At 34.6% G+C, this 18261-nt stretch overlaps 4 protein-coding genes across 4 annotated transcripts; all 4 read right to left on the bottom strand.

Annotated features, from left to right (window-relative positions):
- Nucleotides 1-41: 41 nt before the first annotated feature.
- Nucleotides 42-4014, bottom strand: LOC102588933 (5'-nucleotidase SurE-like). The gene is made up of 10 exons (XM_015313396.1): nt 3670-4014; nt 2950-3044; nt 2713-2780; nt 2561-2604; nt 2288-2365; nt 2050-2203; nt 1598-1750; nt 1037-1147; nt 621-686; nt 42-481 (listed from the first exon to the last, which is right to left on the bottom strand). Exons 1-10 carry the CDS (start codon nt 3936-3938, stop codon nt 383-385), a joined length of 1137 nt encoding a protein of 378 aa, XP_015168882.1. The 5' UTR covers nt 3939-4014; the 3' UTR covers nt 42-382.
- A 784-nt stretch (nt 4015-4798) lies between these two features.
- On the bottom strand, nt 4799-6502 carry LOC102589257 (heterogeneous nuclear ribonucleoprotein 1-like). The gene is made up of 6 exons (XM_015313412.1): nt 6165-6502; nt 6021-6061; nt 5685-5848; nt 5505-5577; nt 5253-5422; nt 4799-5168 (listed from the first exon to the last, which is right to left on the bottom strand). The coding sequence occupies exons 1-6, from the start codon at nt 6197-6199 to the stop codon at nt 5121-5123; spliced, it is 531 nt and encodes a 176-aa protein (XP_015168898.1). The 5' UTR covers nt 6200-6502; the 3' UTR covers nt 4799-5120.
- A 4201-nt stretch (nt 6503-10703) lies between these two features.
- On the bottom strand, nt 10704-13277 carry LOC107062588 (heterogeneous nuclear ribonucleoprotein A3-like). The gene is made up of 8 exons (XM_015313400.1): nt 13153-13277; nt 13025-13065; nt 12276-12439; nt 12098-12170; nt 11849-12018; nt 11477-11765; nt 11139-11343; nt 10704-11097 (listed from the first exon to the last, which is right to left on the bottom strand). The coding sequence occupies exons 1-8, from the start codon at nt 13275-13277 to the stop codon at nt 10704-10706; spliced, it is 1461 nt and encodes a 486-aa protein (XP_015168886.1).
- A 1244-nt stretch (nt 13278-14521) lies between these two features.
- Nucleotides 14522-17539, bottom strand: LOC102588934 (glycine-rich cell wall structural protein 1.0-like). The gene is made up of 5 exons (XM_006357405.2): nt 17238-17539; nt 15928-17133; nt 15750-15822; nt 15502-15671; nt 14522-15418 (listed from the first exon to the last, which is right to left on the bottom strand). The coding sequence occupies exons 2-5, from the start codon at nt 16036-16038 to the stop codon at nt 14678-14680; spliced, it is 1095 nt and encodes a 364-aa protein (XP_006357467.1). The 5' UTR covers nt 16039-17133; nt 17238-17539; the 3' UTR covers nt 14522-14677.
- Nucleotides 17540-18261: the final 722 nt, after the last annotated feature.

Below are 18261 nucleotides of genomic sequence, written 5' to 3'. Positions count from 1 at the left end.
GCGGGGGATCGGGTATTTGTAAACAAGCACTCAACTTTTTAGCATATCAGGTAACAAACAACATTACACTATATTTCATCTGGCTGTTTCTGTTTACAAGGTAGAAAAGAATAACCTAAATATTCTGCCTAACCACAACTTTGTCAATAAAGGAACCTACAACAACACAGCCCTGTGGTACCAAGCAAAAAACAAACAAACTGGCACTTCTGAATCAATAGCTGGTGAATTAGCTTCACTACAAAATACAAAAGGATGAGGTAATAGACAAAAACAAATCAACAATCAAGGCATCACCAATATGGATTTTGCATAGGATGGTCGAACCAAATTCATCTCGAGATGTACAAAAGGTTACTGATCAAGTGTCACTGGATGAATTTCATTGTCCAACTTCTAATGCAGTTGAAATCCACTCTGAAGCAGCTGTGTGAACGTCTGCTTCTACATGCATCGATAGAGAGACTGGAGTGACTGCTATCTGTTGAGCACAATAATATCATTGGTCAAAAGCATATAAAGACAGCTTATCACTAGTTTGACATTGGTTAACGTTACATATCCAGCACTGCCTGGGGAAAAAAAGACAATTACATTAAGGATATGAGTAATAAACTTACAAAACCATTTTCAAGAGCTCTAAAATCTAAATCCTCATCCTCTTCTTCCTGCTTCTTGTCAAGTAACTGCAGCGCAAATAACCAATAAAGTCATTCACTTAAATATTTGAACCAACTGGTACTAAGTACAAAGAAATGGAAAGGCATCGATGAGAAAGATTAGTATAAGGAAACGTGAGACACTTGGCTTTTTTGCGCTCCCGCACAAGCCATTCAAAGAGAGGAAAATTATGGATTAATGTGACGATTTAACATGTTCTTCTGATACATAAGATCCCTCTTTTCCATTGACCTAAGATAAATTAAGTTGAAAATGGCATTGTCAATTAGAAAATAAACCTGAAGATTCCTCTATTACTTATCCAAGACAGCAACTGGATACAATATTTCCATAGAGATGGAAAAAATTTCCTTACCTCCAATCTGAAGTACTTGGCTTTCCGGTTGGGATCAGATTTCCCTGATACACCAACCGATTCAACCTCCTCTATATTCTTTTTCTGTGTGGCTAACCGACGAGCGGCACCCTGAAAAAAAATGAGAATTCGGAAGTCTGAATGGTTAAGAGTATCTACAATGCAAACCTTGATTGAGAAAACTAAACAAGCAGGGGCAGCAAAGTGTTACAAATAACTGTATTTTGACCCATTTATGTGCATTTTTGTCTTATTGTGTACTATAACGGAATCAAAGAAGCCACTCAAATACTACTCATCTTACTGGAAACTGGGAAATGAATCAGCTTTTAAGTCACTACCTTCCTTAAGCTCTGACTACTCTACTTTTTAAGATTCAACAGAATTTCAACTCCATATAAATTCCTTTTAGATATAGGTAGGGGACAGCTCAATTCTTGATCTTGTTTAACTTTAAGAGCAATTAGGTTGTCACTCACTTAAAGGCAATACTACACACTTGCTATCATCATCATAAATTATCTAGGTCACCACATACCAGTGAAGGACCAGTTAACTCACCGCTGCAGAAGCATCTCGGCCTAGTTGCGCAAGCTGTAGTCCAAGCATTTGCTGATTGGGAACAAAACGTCCGGCAGCAGGATTCCTGCTTGCTGAAATAGCTTGCCAGCAAAGCTTAGGGCTCCAATGACTTTGCCTGGTCGATTTGAATCCCTGTCACATAAAAGGCAAAAATAATCTCTCTACATCCACATACATGGAGAGATATAATATGCTAAAGCAAAACAGTAATGTGGCTGGACTTGGGGAGTAAAAGGAAAGAAGACTAAAACTTTGCTTTTGCATGCCAACAACAATAGTGTCACACGTACATTCTTCAGAATGATTGACAATTAGCAGTTTCGAATGGAGACTCTTTTTGATGAACTGGTCTGACCAAGGAATCACAAGTCCAAAAACTCGTATTTTTCTCAATGGGAAGAAAGCGCCTCAAGGGTGACAATAAAACAGACCTTGTTTGTCAGAGGAGACTTTGGAATTTCCACATGCAGCAAGCAACATTTGGGAAAAACTCCCTTCTCTATATCTCTAAGGGCTGCATTTATCAACGGTAAACAAACACCAACGGCATCCTTGAAATCACTTTCCTGACTTTCACCTTTCTTCCTAAAATAGATTATGGGTACATTGTTAAGACCATCAAGAGTGATTAAAATATTCAGCAGTATCCCCTAAATGATAGGCAAATACCAGTCAAGTGATATCGATATAGATGGCACACCACTAAACAATGACTCCCTTGCACCAGCTACAACACCTGAGTAAAACCTGGAAACAGTGAAGTAGTACAAATAATCACAAAATTCTATGCTGATATAGAAGTAACAAAAAAAAGAGCAAGAAAGTGCCAATTCACAACTTCAATATGAGCAGTAGTCATAATAAAACAATTTCAAACTATAAAGTTGTGCTAAATTTTATAGTTCACTAACAGAAAGGTCATAAAAAGAAAACACTACTTACATATGATGGCCACAACTTGAGCCCTTATTGATTCCACTTATCACCTAAACGTCCAAGCAGAAATAAATAACAGGATAGTCAGCAACATAAGCAATACCAAACCCAAAAATGGAATAGGAAAATGGTATAACTGAAAACATGTTAAAAAATACCAGCATAGGCTTTGACCAGGAAAATAGTGCACCAGACAAGGCTAATGACACACAATCTACGGGAGTCCCTGACACCAGAACAAATTCAAAAGGCGTAACATGTTAGAGCTGAAATACTGTATAGTTTCTAAATGTAAGTGTAATCCTACAAAGCTAGGGTAAATATAGATTACAATTTTTCCAACAAAAGACCGAGTAGAACATATACACTAAAAGCCAATAGTAACAATATCATACCTGAAACTTCATAAGCAGTAGCACCATGAATCTCAGCCGACGTAACAGCAATGGATTCTTTCAGGGTAAAAGAATGGCCTGCCATTGATTCATCTCTACAATAGCATTTGGAAGAAAACACATTAACCATAAGTTATAAAGCGCTTAGTTTGGATTATGATTAAATCATTTTATCCAATCTAATATTAGTCTTACTAATGCAGGGGATAATGTTTTATTAATACAAAATTTAATAGCGCTCTTATTATTCCACCAGCACATTAGAAATCTCAGATATGTATTACATATAAACTGCAATGAATCAACAAAGGTAACTCAGGACCCATTTCGACCACAAAAACCAAGAGATCCCGCATTACAGATAACATAATTTCAACATCTACAAAACACGGGACAACCACAAGAGTACAATATCCCAAAAGTAGCACTATGGCTCAATCCAAAACTTGTTGGGATTAGCTATGGAAACCCTTTTATATATTCCCCCTAATTTGGACCCATTTCATTCAAAAAATTATACCTTTATACATGGTTAAAACTATTTTTATGTATATCTAGTTAATGTTGAATCCTCGTTGGCTTCTTCATGTGTTACTTCTTAATATATTGAAGGACCTTAGTGAAAATACTTTGTCCGCTAGTGCAATGAGACAATTAATCAAGAGTAACAGGAAACTGCGTATAAGTAACAGGGAAAGAGAAATTTAAAAGAGAACCCACGATTGAGGAGCGCAAACGTTAACATTGTAGAGTCCCAGACGAACAAGAGCATCAACAAGATAGGTAAGGCCAGGGGATTCAATCCCATCAGCGTTAGTAACTAAAACAACAGGCTTTGTATCGTCAACCTCTACAGGATCCGAGTTGGGTTCCGTGGAATCATCATTTTTATCGTTTTGGGGAGCACCCTTTCTGCTAGAAAGAACATCTTGAAGATTGGAAACAAGCCCAGGAGGCAAGAAGTTAGCTTTCGCCCCAGAAGGCCTCATTCAGAAAGCGTTGAGTGATTTTCAGGAATTGAAAGAAAGGGACGTGACGTGAAGGAGAGGAAAACGAGGGGAGTAAATAAAGCGCTTAAAATATTAGACCGCTTCCAACGCCGTTCTGAGGCTATTTATTACACTACAAATTTAGTCTCAACACGTACTTCTTTTTTGTCTTTTTTTTTAATTTGAGACAGTGGAGCGTAAAAAATATACTTAAATTATCCGTAATTTTATTTTAATTTCATATCTTAATTATTTGGAGTATGAAAAATATATTTAAATTATTACTTATAAGTTTGTAAATAAGGAGTAATATGTAACGGTGTATGAATTATATTCTTTCTTATTAAAATAAAAAATTATCACGTGAAAAATAATTTTACCGTATAAAAATGACAAACATAACATATAACAATCCCAACCGAAAATATAAATTGGAACACTTAACTTCACTCTTCAAAAGTTCAATTGAAAATTTTCTTTTAAAAAAAACGTGCGAGCAATAAGGATAATTCCTTCTATCAGCAGCACTAGCGTTTCCATAAAGAAAAATGATAGTACTATAATTAGCAATTAAAATTCATAAAGAAAAATCTTCTTGTTGTAGATAAGGAAATGACAATATGCTTGAGAAATCTTCAATTTGGCTTTTGAGCAGAATGAAATTTAGTTAAACTTCTCTTACTTCTAATTAGTTCCTATTTGTAAAAACACATCCACAGCCCACATGCATTCAGTTTCCATACAAAGTTGTTATCTACATTTCATTTCATTTAAATGTGAGATTAGAATCACAAGGTTTTCAACCTCCTTTTCTTACAATATAAGATGGTTGATTAACTTGTAAAAGTTAAAACAAATAAAGAACTATGCTATCTTTATATCCCAAAGTTTACAGGCTAATACATCTATCTTACTAGAAGTTAGTGGTAGGGGGCACCAGCAAAAATTTTACACCTAAATGCAACAGTCAAAACTCATCTAATATTTGCAGCCTTGGAGGCGAACTTGTCACTTTCAATAAGGATAATACTTTCTATTACCAGCGTTCCCATATACACAGGCACCATTTCTGCCACCACCTCCATATCCTCTGTTGCCCCCATCATTCCAGCCGTTACCACTGTTCCCATAACCACGACCACGACAATAGGAGGCAGGCACAGTACCATAGCTGCTGCCTCTTTAACCAGCTGCACCAGCTCTAATTGGAAAAACCCTCGTAGTTTTAACCTTCAGACGACAACCTTTTTTTGTTTCATCACAGTAAAAGAGGCAACAATCAGTTCTGTGCTCTATAAATTCCTAATTACTCACTTGTTTGCCACGAAGTTCATGCATATCGCTATTAGATAAAACACGTTCAACTGCTTCTTCTTTATCAAAACTCACAAAGCCAAAGCCTCTGGAGCGACCAGTTGTTTTATCCAAAATGATCTGTTGCCCCACAACATTGCCATAAGAAGAAAAATATTCCTTCAACTCACCTGAAATTAATCACTAGGTTACAGAGCAAACTTTCTCAACTGGCAGAAATAAGAAATGATATATATCATGTATACTCTATACCTTCAGTTAAAGATGATGGAAGACCACCAACATGAATTCTCTGTCTATAAGTTACTGGTATCTTCACATCCACCTTATACACAAATAGAATATACTCTTTAAACATAAACACAAGGCAAAGAGTAATAGTAAATAAAGGAAAAATGACAGTAATGTGGTGCTTTCATGAGAAAATTGTACCTCTTTACTATCTATGTTATGGTATGTGTTTAAAACTTCATCTGCAATTTCCGGGTTAGCATATGTAACAAATCCAAATCCTAGTCGCCTTCCAGAGACTTTATCACGCTTTAGTACAAAATCAGCTAGATCTCCAAACTGCCCGAAATGGGCCCTCAATGATTCTGGAAAGTAAAAAAATCATAAATATTACTCTTAGAATATGAAAACTGAGGCGAATAAATCACAGAGATTTAAGAGTACTAAAGAATTCAAATATTTCAGGTTAAAAAACAGAGGGTCCAATTTGGGACGTAATATCACAATGATACATATATAGCAAGATAGCATCAATACCTTCGGTTATCTCCATAGAAATGCCTCCAATAAAAAGTGGTCTATTATCAAGAAAATACAACAATTTGGTAAAATTCAAACGATAAACAAGGAAATCAAGAACATGTGATTTGCTACAAGCTATAAACTAAGCTATGAACTTACCTTGCTGAAGAACCACGGGAGTCCCTATCAGCCATTGTTTTCTTTATCCTTTCCAGCTGAAAAAGATAACGAATCGCAACAAAACCTTGATAGATTTCAGCACAAGAATCTAATACTGAGTTTTTTGTGATTGCGTAAAACCCTAGCTTTGTGCGCTAAAATTTGAAAATTGCCGCCGAATGAGATTTACCAGTAAATCAAATACTTCAACAGAAAGAGCAACAACTTGGCGGTTTCAAAAGAGACTACATATATAGTCCGGGAATATAATGCACCACCTTCCATATTGCAATTTTTTTTTTAACGTTCAAATTATAACTCCTTCCAATTGAATTATACATCCGTCTCTATCTATGTGATGCAATTTAACTCGATATAGAGTTTGAGAAAAAAAAAAAATTTTGAAATTTGAAGTCTAAAATAAGTTAAGATATTTATTTGATTATAAATTATTTCAATAAAGATAAAAGGAATATTTAAATTTAAATTGTTACTAAATATAAAAATGTGTCGTCTTTCATTTTTTGAACTAATTGCTAAAAAGAAAAGCAAGACATAATAGAGAAAATAGTTTAAATTTTGAAAAAACTTCTAGTATTCATTATACAAATAAGTTAATTATAGAGAAAAGACATAAAGTGAAACCTTAAGTTATCCCGAATTTTTAAAAAGACACTTTAACTATGTATTGAATACCCTTATAAATAGACCATTTTGATTTATTTTATCCCCTGTTTGTATTCACGCAGATGACGCGCGTGGATGAATAAAATTTCTTCCAAAAACGAACTAAAAAGTGCCATGTGTCATGTGCTCTCTCTATTATTTAATTACTTCCTCTCTTTTAATACATCATCTTACCCAGCTCTTTCAAAAGATCAGTTGGTTGAAAGTTTAAACTAAAAAAAAATCTTCTTTTTGAATGAAAACAACCCAAAAAGTTAAAGGAATTCTAACATCTTGTTAATTTTCAGTCGTCAAAATTAAATTTCTTTAAAATTTGAAAAATCAAGTTACCTTGAATTGCATTTGCAATGACAAAAATAATCCGGTGTTGCATTTATTATTTCATTCTGCAAAAGTGCCGCAAACTAAACTCTTGCAGAACCCCAATCCATGGAACTTAACGAACCTCAAGTCTTAACAATAATGGCGGAAAAAATTGTCGATTCCAAAAATTGAAAGCATGCTCCAACAACCGGAGATAAATCAACTCCCAAGAAGCTAAAATCAACCCAAAAAGTTCTGAAGAAACCCCATTAATTGTCAAAGCAAGCTGGGAGATAAGAAGCAACAACCCAAGCCTTATGTCGTCGTTTTCAGGAAAAGGTGTGCCAATATTTGTGTTTTGGGTCGAATTAAACCCGTATTTTATTAATATTTAAATTAAATTAATAAATTAAAAGGGGGGTGTGCGCCACTCGCCTATTAAAATTCTTGGGTTGATGAGAAAACATGTCAAAATAGTCTCTTTACAAAGATATTGAATACTTTTGTGGGGTAATATGATGCCTAGATAGTTAAAGTGTCTTTTTGAAAATTTGGGACAATTTCAGGTGTCGCTTTATGTCTTTTCTCTTAATAATAAGTAATGAGTTATTGGTTAGACAGTTTTGATAATGATTTTGATTTTTTTATTAACCGGTTATCGAATCTTAGCGGATTGATACTGTATAGTTTCTAAATGTAAGTGTAATCCTACAAAGCTCGAGTAAATATCAATTACAAACTATCCAACAAAAGACCAAGTAGAACATATCCTCATATCATCATATCATCATATCATATCATATATCATATCATATATTATTAAAAGTGGGAACCTCCAACCTTCAAAGTTGGATTACCATTTTGACCCTCCACTATATCAAAATAAAATTAATTTATATGTTAAAAATATTTTAATTACATAGTAGTGGAATATGAAGTCCAACAACTTTAATTTAATTTTTTAGTTATGACATTTTATAATTATAATTGATTAGGTCAAATTCAACTAAATCAAAAAATAAAATAATGTATGAAATCTTTCAATTAAATGACTCTTTGAATTTTGAAACCAAAATAAAATTTCTGCATCATGATTTAATGTGCTCCATTAATAAAGTTTGGTAGGTGAAAAGACCGCCAAATATCACTATAAATACCAGTAAATTGCTCCCTAGATCATCATATTATTTTCTTTTCTATCATCTATTGTTCTCTTTTCTTCTTCATAGATAATGATATAGATACATGTCGTCAAGAAGCTAACTAGGGAGAAGAACAAATATCTTCATTCTTAAATTAAAAAGATAAGCTTTCTTACAATATAGTTCAAGTGTTGAGCTTAGAAGTATCAGATATGACCTATATATTCCTTTGTCTTATTTATGTTAGCCTATAATTTTAAGTTTTTCTTTTCCATTTTGGAGTTGAGGTATGGTTGTCCAAAATAAATTTGGTATGCAACCCATATTTAATTAGTAGGTGTATTTCTCACGGTCTCAACAGTTTAGATATAAAACTCAATAAAAATAGATAGTTTAGATGTGAAACAAACACACAATTCAAAAAAGTATGTCAGCCAACAAAAAAAAAACACGGGGACCAAAATTCTGAGCAAGACGCACGTGAGTGTATATATACTGTGACTAGTGGCGGATCCAGAAATTTTATTTCATGAGTGCTCAATTATTTTTAGTTTGAGAATTTCTATATAAAGTGGGTGCTTAGTTAATACATTTGAATGAATTATTAGATATTACAAACAAATATTAGTGTTTATTGCAAAAAGCAATGGGTGCTTAAGCACCCATAATCCATAACATACATCCGCCAGCATCGAGGTGTGTTTTTCACATTTGGTCTAGTCAACATCAAGGCGTGTTTTTCACATTTGCATGACGATGCTTATTTCATATTCCAAAGGCCAAACACATAAGCAGACCCTTAAACTTGTCCCTAAATTTCATTTTGGCACTCCAACTCAATCTTGTTCCATTTTAACCCTTCAACTCCAATTTTTATGTTCCATTTTGGCACTTCTAAGTGATGTGGCAGAGTGTGCATCACACTTTCTCTAAGAGAGTGAGACAAAATAAATAAATAAAAGATAACCCTTCAACTCTATTTCTTTTATGTACCATTTGACACAAAATACTAATTTTATGATTCTTTATTTCTATGTATGTTATTCAACTGCAATTTTGCATTTTAAAAATCGGCGTTCATCCGTTAGTTATTGTAAAAAAAATAAAATTGACGGATGATCATTGATTTTTTTTAGAAAAAAAAAGTAACAATTTTCTTTTTAAGAGTTTTCCCTATATTTTTGCGTGAAAAATAACCGACGAAAGTGCGTCAATTTTCTTTCTTAAGAAAATCAATGACAACCCAACGAAGTCTATCGAGTTTCAACATTTTTTTGTAGTGTTATTAATTAGAAATGAACATGAGTTTTTTTTTACTCGTATTTAGTTGAATGAAAAAATAGAAAGCTGATAATTGAGTTTAGTTCAAATAGACTAGATATGAAAAAAAAATATGTGGTGTTATTTAATTTAATTAATTCTTTAAAAAAGAAAACCAACACACTTTCGTCTATTATTTTTTCATACAATAATGTACAGAAACTCTAAAAAATAAAAATTAAACAAAAAATGATGTTCATCCATTATTATTATTTTTTTTAAAAATATGACGTTGATTTTTAAAATGAAATAGTGGAAATGAAGAACATAAATAAAAATAAAGAAATCATAAATTTAGTATTTTGTGTTTAAATGATACTATATAAAATAGACTTGAAGGATTAAAATAGAACTAGGCTAAGTTAGCATGACAAAATAAAAAATGGGGGCAAGTTAGAGGAATTGTGTATGTGTTTTTAATTGTCTTTTGTTCCATATCATGGCATGTGAAGTACACACATCCCACTTTGTTGATTCTTTGGAAAGAAGTGCCAAAATGGAACATAAAAATTGGAGTTGAAGGGTTAAAATGGAACAAGGTTGAGTTGGAGTGCCAAAATGAAATTTAAGGACAAGTTTAAGGGTCTGCATATGTGTTTGGCCTATTCCAAATGATAGTGAATATGTAAAATTATACAATTAGCAATTAAAATTCATAAAGAAAAATCTTCTTGTTGCAGATAAGGAAATGACAATATACTTGAGAAATCTTCAATCTGGCTTTGAGCAGAATGGAATTTAGTTAAACTTCTCTTACTTCTAATTAGTTCCTATTAGTAAAAACTCATCCACAGCCCACAGACATTCAGTTTTCGTACAAAGTTGTCATCTACATTTCATTTCATTTAAATGTGAGATCAGAATCACAAGGTTTTCAACCTCCTTTTCTTACAATACAAGATGATTGATTGACTTGTAAAAGTTAAAACAAAGAACTGTATGCTATCTTTATATCCCAAAGTAAACAGGCTAATACATCTATCTTACTAGAAGTTAGTGGTAGCGGGCACCAGCAAAGATTTTACACCTAAATGCAACAGTCAAAACTCATCAAATATTTGCAGCCTTAGAGGCGAACTTGTCACTTTCAATAAGGATGATACCTTCTGTTAGCAGCACCGGTGTTCTCATATGCATAGGCACCATTTCTGCCACCACCTCCATATCCTCCGTTCCCCCCATCATTCCAGCTGTTACCACTGTTCCCATAACCACGACCACGACCATTGTAGGCAGGCACATAACTTTCATTAGCAGCACCGGTGTTCCCATATGCATAGGCATCATTTGTGCCACCACCTCCATATCCTCCATTCCCCCGATAATTCCAGTTGTTACCACTGTTCCCATAACCACGACCACGGCCATTGTAGGCAGGCACATACCTTTCATTAGCAGCACCGGTGTTCCCATATGCATAGGCATCATTTATGCCACCACCTCCATATCCTCCGTTTCCCCCATAATTCCAGCTGTTACCACTGTTCCCATAACCACGACCACGTCCATTGTAGGCAGGCACCAATTTTCATTAGCAGCACCGGTGTTCCCATATGCATAGGCACCATTCTGCCACCACCTCCATATCCTCCGTTCCCCCATCATTCCAGCTGTTACCACTGTTCCAATAACCACGACCACGACCATTGTAGGCAGGCACCAATTTTCATTAGCAGCACCGGTGTTCCCATATGCATAGGCCTCATTTGTGCCACCACCTCCATATCCTCCATTCCCCCGATAATTCCAGTTGTTACCACTGTTCCCATAACCACGACCACGGCTATTGTAGGCAGGCACAGACCTTCCATTAGCAGCACCGGTGTTCCCATATGCATAGGCATCATTTTATGCCACCACCTCCATATCCTCCCATTCCCCGATAATTCCAGTTGTTACCACTGTTCCCATAACCAAGACGACGACCATTGTAGGCAGGCACATAACTTTCATTAGCAGCACCGGTGTTCCCATATGCATAGGCCTCATTTGTGCCACCACCTCCATATCCTCCGTTCCCCCCATCATTCCAGCCGCTACCACTGTTCCCATAACCACGACCACGACCATTGTAGGCATGCACACCGTAGCTGCTGCTTCTGTAACCAGCTGCACCAGCTCTCTTTGGAGCAGCCCTATTAATTTCAACCTACAGACACAATCCTTTTTTGTTTCATCAAAGTAAAAGAGGCAACAATCAGTTCTGGGCAGTATAAATTCCTTATTACTCACTTGTTTGCCGCAAAGTTCATGTATATGGCCATCAGATAAAACTTTTTCAACTGCTTCCTCTTTATCAAAACTCACATAGCCAAAACGTCGGCTCCGACCAGTTCTTCTATCCAAAACAATGCAATGATCCACAACATAGCCATAAGGAGAAAAATGTTCCTTCAACTCATCTGAAATTAATCACTAGGTTAAAGCAGCAACTTTTTCAACTGGCAGAAACGAAGAAATGATATCATGTATACTCTTTACCTTCAGTCAAAGATAATGGAAGACCACCAACATAAATTCTCGTTGTATTAGTTACTGGTTCCTCCACGGCCACCTTATACACAAATAGAATATACTCTTTAAACATAAACCAAGGCAAAGAGTTATAGTAAATAAAGGAAAAATGACAGTATGTGGTGCTTTCAGGAGAAAATTCTACCTTTTTACCATCTATGGTATGGTCTTCCTTTAAAACTTTATCTGCAATTTCCGGGTCAGCATATATAACAAATCCAAATCCTCGTCGCCTTCCAGAGTCTTCATCACGCATTAGTACAGAATCAGCTACCTGTCCAAACTTGCTGAAATACTCCCTAAATGATTCTGGAAAGTAAAAAAAAAAGTACTAAATGAGGTTAGAGCAAAGATAGTCAGATATTATGAAAACAGGAATGCAGATAAAGTAGATGCACTGATCTCAAAAAATTGATGTGAAACATAGTTTACTTGGGCAAACTATTTTGATGTTTGTCACTGTTAAAAACTAGTAAACATTTTCTGAAGAAACTAAAGGATTTATCCAAAAGCAGAGATACCAACACAATTTACTATTGAAGGAGAAGATTAACTCAATTACTCAATCAAATATTAACAATTACATGAATCTTTAAAATGCCTCCTCATTATCATGTTAGGAACACATACTGCAAAGGTTGCCTCTCTTTACTATTTGATGTTCGAAGAAAGCCAATCCCCAACTTCTCACACCCCAATCACACTAAGATGCAATTTTAGAATAACGCTAACTACATAACCAAAACTCCGATATTCATGTCCAAGTCTGAGGCGAATAAATTTCCCGCAATCACAAAGATTTAAGAGTATTAAAGAATTCAAATATTTCAGCAGAGGGTCCAATTTGGGACGTAATATCACAATGATACATATATAGCAAGATAGCATCAATACCTTCGGTTGTCTTCGTAGAAATGCGTCCAACAAAAAGTTTTCTATCATCAAGAAAATGCAACAATTAAAACGACAAACAAGAAAATTAAGAACCAGTGATTTGCTATAAACTAAGCTACAAAACTTACCTTTCTGAACAACCATTGATTGAAGGTTTTAATTCATCGGCTTCCCTATCGCCTACTTTGTCAGCCATTTCCACATCTTCATTTGGTTGGTCAGTTTCTTCATTTCGTTCCTCATCAAAATTCATTGTTTTTTTATCCTTTCCAGCTGAAAAAAGATAACGAATCGCAACAAAACCTTGACAGATTTCAGCACGAGATCGAATACTGAGGATTTTGTGATTGGGTAAACCCTAGCTTTGTGCGCTAAAATTTGAAAATTGCCGCCGAATGAGATTTACCAGTAAATCAAATACTTCAACAGAAAGAGCAACAACTTGGCGGTTTCAAAAGAGACTACATATATAGTCCGGGAATATAATGCACCACCTTCCATATTGCAATTTTTTTTTTTTAACGTTCAAATTATAACTCCTTCCAATTGAATTATACATCCGTCTCCATCTATGTAATGTACACATTAGCGTCAATAAACTGTAAAATCAAGTAACCAAATCCAAACCAATAATCCAAACCAAAAAATTAGTTATTGATTTATCATTAATGAGTTACTGGTTTGACAATTTCGATAATGATTTTGATTTTTTTTATAACCGGGTTATCTGATAGCCTGATAGTAAATTAATAAATTATATTTATACTTTTCGGTATATTAAGTCCTTAACTTAGCGTTTAGTTTCATACTTTTATGTTTGATTATCTCAAATTTTCGGTTATCATTCATTGTGCTAGTGTTTGCTTCTAAGCAAAATGCAATATGTCAATTCATGTGTATGAGTTATTTGGTTTATTACCTAGTTTCTAAGTGACTTTCAAAGAGTTTTTGGATGTTAAATCTTAATGGTTAAACTGATAAGTGAACCGATAATGATCGATAACCGATAACCTTATAAGTCAATACAACGATTTAACATGTCTATAAAGTACAAACGATAATCAATAAGTCGAACACATAAACTTTAAATCCGAACTGAAATGACCCAATACACAATCCTACCTGCATGTTTCAATTTAGGTGGATATGTATAAGTATAACTAAATGAGATAACAATTGTCATGTGATTAACTTAATACGTTTGAGAACACACAGGTTTTGCAGAATTTGAATATGTAAAATGATATATAATTACTAATTAGCAAAATAAAATTCATAAAGAAAAATCATGCTGTTGCAGATAAGGAAATGACAATATGCTTGAGAATATTCAATCTGGATTTAAGCAGAATGAAATTTAATTAAACTTCTCTTGCTTCTAATTAGTTCCTATTAGTAAAAACTCATCCACAGCCCATAGGCATTCAGTTTTCATACAAAGTTGTCATCTACATTTCATTTAAATGTGAGATCAGAATCACAAGGTTTTCAACCTCCTTTTCTTACAATATAAAATGGTTGATAAACTTGTAAAAGTTAAAACAAAGAACTATGCTATCTTTACATCCCAAAGCTAACAGGCTAATACATCTATCTTACTAGAAGTTAGTGGTCAAAAGTCATCAAATATTTGCAGCCTTGGAGGCGATCCTGTCACTTCAAAGAAGGATGAGACCTTCCATTATCAGCACCGGTGGCACCATTTTCCCCACCACCTCCATATCCTCCGTTGCACCCATCATTCGAGCCGTTACCTCTGCTCCCATCATCACTACCACCACCATAGTAGGCAGGCACAGACCTTCCATTATCAGCACCGGCGTTCCCATATGCATTGGCACCATTTCCGCCACCACCTCCATATCCTCTGTTGCCCCCATCATTCGAGCCGTTACCACTGTTCCCATAACCACTACCACCACCATAGTAGGCAGGCACAAACCTTCCATTAGCAGCACCAGCGTTCCCATATGCATAGGCACCATTTCCGCCACCACCTCCATATCCTCCATTTCCCCCATCATTCGAGCCGTTACCTCTGTTCCCATAACCACTACCACCACCATAGTAGGCAGGTATACCATAGGTGCTGCCTTCGTAACCAGCTGCACCATACATAGCTTCACCAAACCAAAATCCATAACCGTATCCAGAGTAAAATCCTGTAGGACTTACACCATAACTTCCTGCAAACTTGCCATACCCGCCATAGTCACCGTATCCTTCATATACACCATAACCGCTACCCATATTTCCACCATATCCACCGCCAAAAGCCTCTAGAGAACCACCATCGCCATAATATGATTTTGAACCACTCCCACCATGATGTATCTGGCTTTCACTTGTATGTTCAGCACAATCTCTCTTTGACTTAGCCCTCTTAATTTCAACCTAAAGACAACAAATTATTATGTTACGTCAAATTAAAAGAGGCAACAATCAGTTCTGTGCTGTATAAATTCCTAATTACTCACTTGTTTGCCACGAAGTTCATGGATATGGCCATTAGATAAAACTTTTTCAACTGCTTCCTCTTTATCAAAACTCACAATGCCAAAACGTTGGCTCCGACCAGTTGTTTTATCCAAAATGATCTGATGCCCCACAACATTGCCATAAGAAGAAAAATATTCCTTCAACTCGCCTGAAATTAATCACTAGGTTAAAGAGCAAACTTTCTCAACAGGCAGAAATAAGAAATGATATCATGTATACTCTTTACCTTCAGTTAAAGATAATGGAAGACCACCAACAAAAATTCTCTGTCTATAAGTTACTGGTATCTTCACGTCGACCTTATACACAAATAGAATATACTCTTTAAACATAAACCAAGGCAAAGAGTAATAGTAAATAAAGGAAAAATGACAGTATGTGGTGCTTTCAGGAGAAAATTCTACCTTTCTATCATCTATGATATGGTTTTCCTTTAAAACTTTATCTGCAATTTCCGTGTCAGCATATGTAACAAATCCAAATCCTAGTGGCATTCCAGAGATTTTCTGATACATCACTACAGAGTCAGCTACCTCTCCAAATCGACTGAAATACTCCCTAAGTGATTCTGGAAAGTTAAAGAAAAAAGTTACTAAATGAGGTTAGAGCAAAGATAGTCAGATATCATGAAAACAGGAATGCAGATAAAGTAGATGTACTGATCTCAAAAATAGATGTGAAACATAGTTTACTTGGGCAAACTATTTTGAGGTTTGTCACTGTTAAAAATTAAACATTTTCTATTACATGAAAAAAGCATTTGAAGAAACTAAATTTACTATTGAAGGAGAAGATTAACTCAATTACTCAATCAAATATTAACAATTACATGAATCTTTAAAATGCCTCCTCATTATCATGTTAGGAACACATACTGCAAAGGTTGCCTCTCTTTACTGTTTGATGTTCGAAGAAAGCCAAACCTCAAAATCCCACACCCCATTCAAGTATTAACTATTACATGAATCTTTAAAATGCTTCATTTTCATGTTAGGAACACATACTGCAAAGGTTGCCTCTCCTTACTATTTGATGTTCAAAGAAAGCCAAAACCCAACTTCCCACACCCCAATCAAGTATTAACTATTACATGAATCTTTAAAATGAGCCATATCCGCATGGCCAGGTGACAAATGACTACTTACAACACATTAGTGATATATCATCAAGCATGCTTTAACCAGCCAACACACTATTTTTAAGCTCCAAGAATATGCGTAAGGCAATTGATAAGAATACAACACACTAAGATGCAATAGAAGCCTAATGTTAATATAGAAGATTTTCAGCAACCAATTTTAGAATAATTTAACTACATAACCAAAACTCCAATATTCATGTCCAAGTCAAGACCATTGTAATCTCACTTTTAAAGCTTATTCATTGCAAAGAAAGACAAGTCTCTCAATGTGAAAACAGTGGAAAACATATCTCTAAGAATATGAAAACTGAGGCGAATAGATTTCCCGCAATCACATAGATTTAAGAGTACTAAAGAATTCAAATATTTCAGGTTAAAAAACCGAGGGTCCAATTTCGAACGTAATATTACAATAATAGCATCAATACCTTTAGTTGTCATCCAAGAAATGCCTCCAACAAAAAGTTTTCTATCATCAAGAAAATACAAACAATTTGGTAAAATTCAAACGATAAACAAGGAAATCAAGAACATGTGATTTGTTACAAGCTATAAACAAAACTATAAACTAACCTTACTGAACAACCATTGATTGAAGGTTTTAATTCATGGGCTTCCCTATCGCCTACTTTATCAGCCATTTCCACATCTTCATTTGGTTGGTCAGTTTCTCCATTTTGTTCCTCATCAAAATCCATTGTTTTCTTTATCCTTTCCAGCTGAAAAAGATAACCAACCGCAACAAAACCTTGACAGATTTCAGCACGAGATCGAATACTGAGCTTTTTGTGATTGCGTAAACCCTAGCTTTGTGTGCTAAAATTTGAAAATTCCAGTAAATCAAATACTTCAACAGAAAGAGCAACAACTGGTGGTAGAGCAGCAATTTTAAAAGAGAGTACATATATAGTCCGGGAAAATAGAAATTACGTGCATTAAAGATAAAATGAATATTTAAATTTGAACGGTTATTAAAAATAGAATTGTCATTCGTTTTTTAAATTGACTAAAAAGAAAAGAGAATTATAAATTGGGATAAAGGAGTAGTTATTTGGCGGAATGGCCTGAGAGGCCCTTGTACTTGACTTGATTTGTAAGTTGGATCCCTGTACTTACGACTTTGTCAACTAAACCCTTAAACTCATTCAAACACAATATTTTAGACCTCTTTCTCATTTGATGGGTGTGTGTAGTACACTCATTTTACATATGAAAGATCACGTCATTTTTTAATGACACATTATTATTATTATTATTTTAATGACACATCATAAATTAAATATTTAAAAATAAATAATATTTTTTAAAAATGCAATTTTCTCTCTCTCTACCATTTCACTCCCTTCCCATTTCATCTTCTTTGTTCCCACATTCTACTATTTTCATCTTTCTTTATAGTCACACTCAAAAATTTCTTCAATCACAAAATGTGATAGATTATAACTAGTTCTTGCACATGCTTTATGGATCTATTTATTTTGATTTGATAAAAAGAGATATCAAGAAAACTTCAAATTGAAAAAAATATATTTACATGTAAATTCAAGTAGTAGATCTTAAAGAATTAAGTTTATAAAAATGGTGAATGGTATATTTT

Source organism: Solanum tuberosum, unplaced genomic scaffold (genome assembly GCF_000226075.1).
Source record: "Solanum tuberosum cultivar DM 1-3 516 R44 unplaced genomic scaffold, SolTub_3.0 scf00246, whole genome shotgun sequence".
Taxonomy (NCBI): domain Eukaryota; kingdom Viridiplantae; phylum Streptophyta; class Magnoliopsida; order Solanales; family Solanaceae; genus Solanum; species Solanum tuberosum.
Note: the sequence above shows the minus strand (reverse complement) of the source record. Positions and strands in the feature narration are given on the sequence as shown.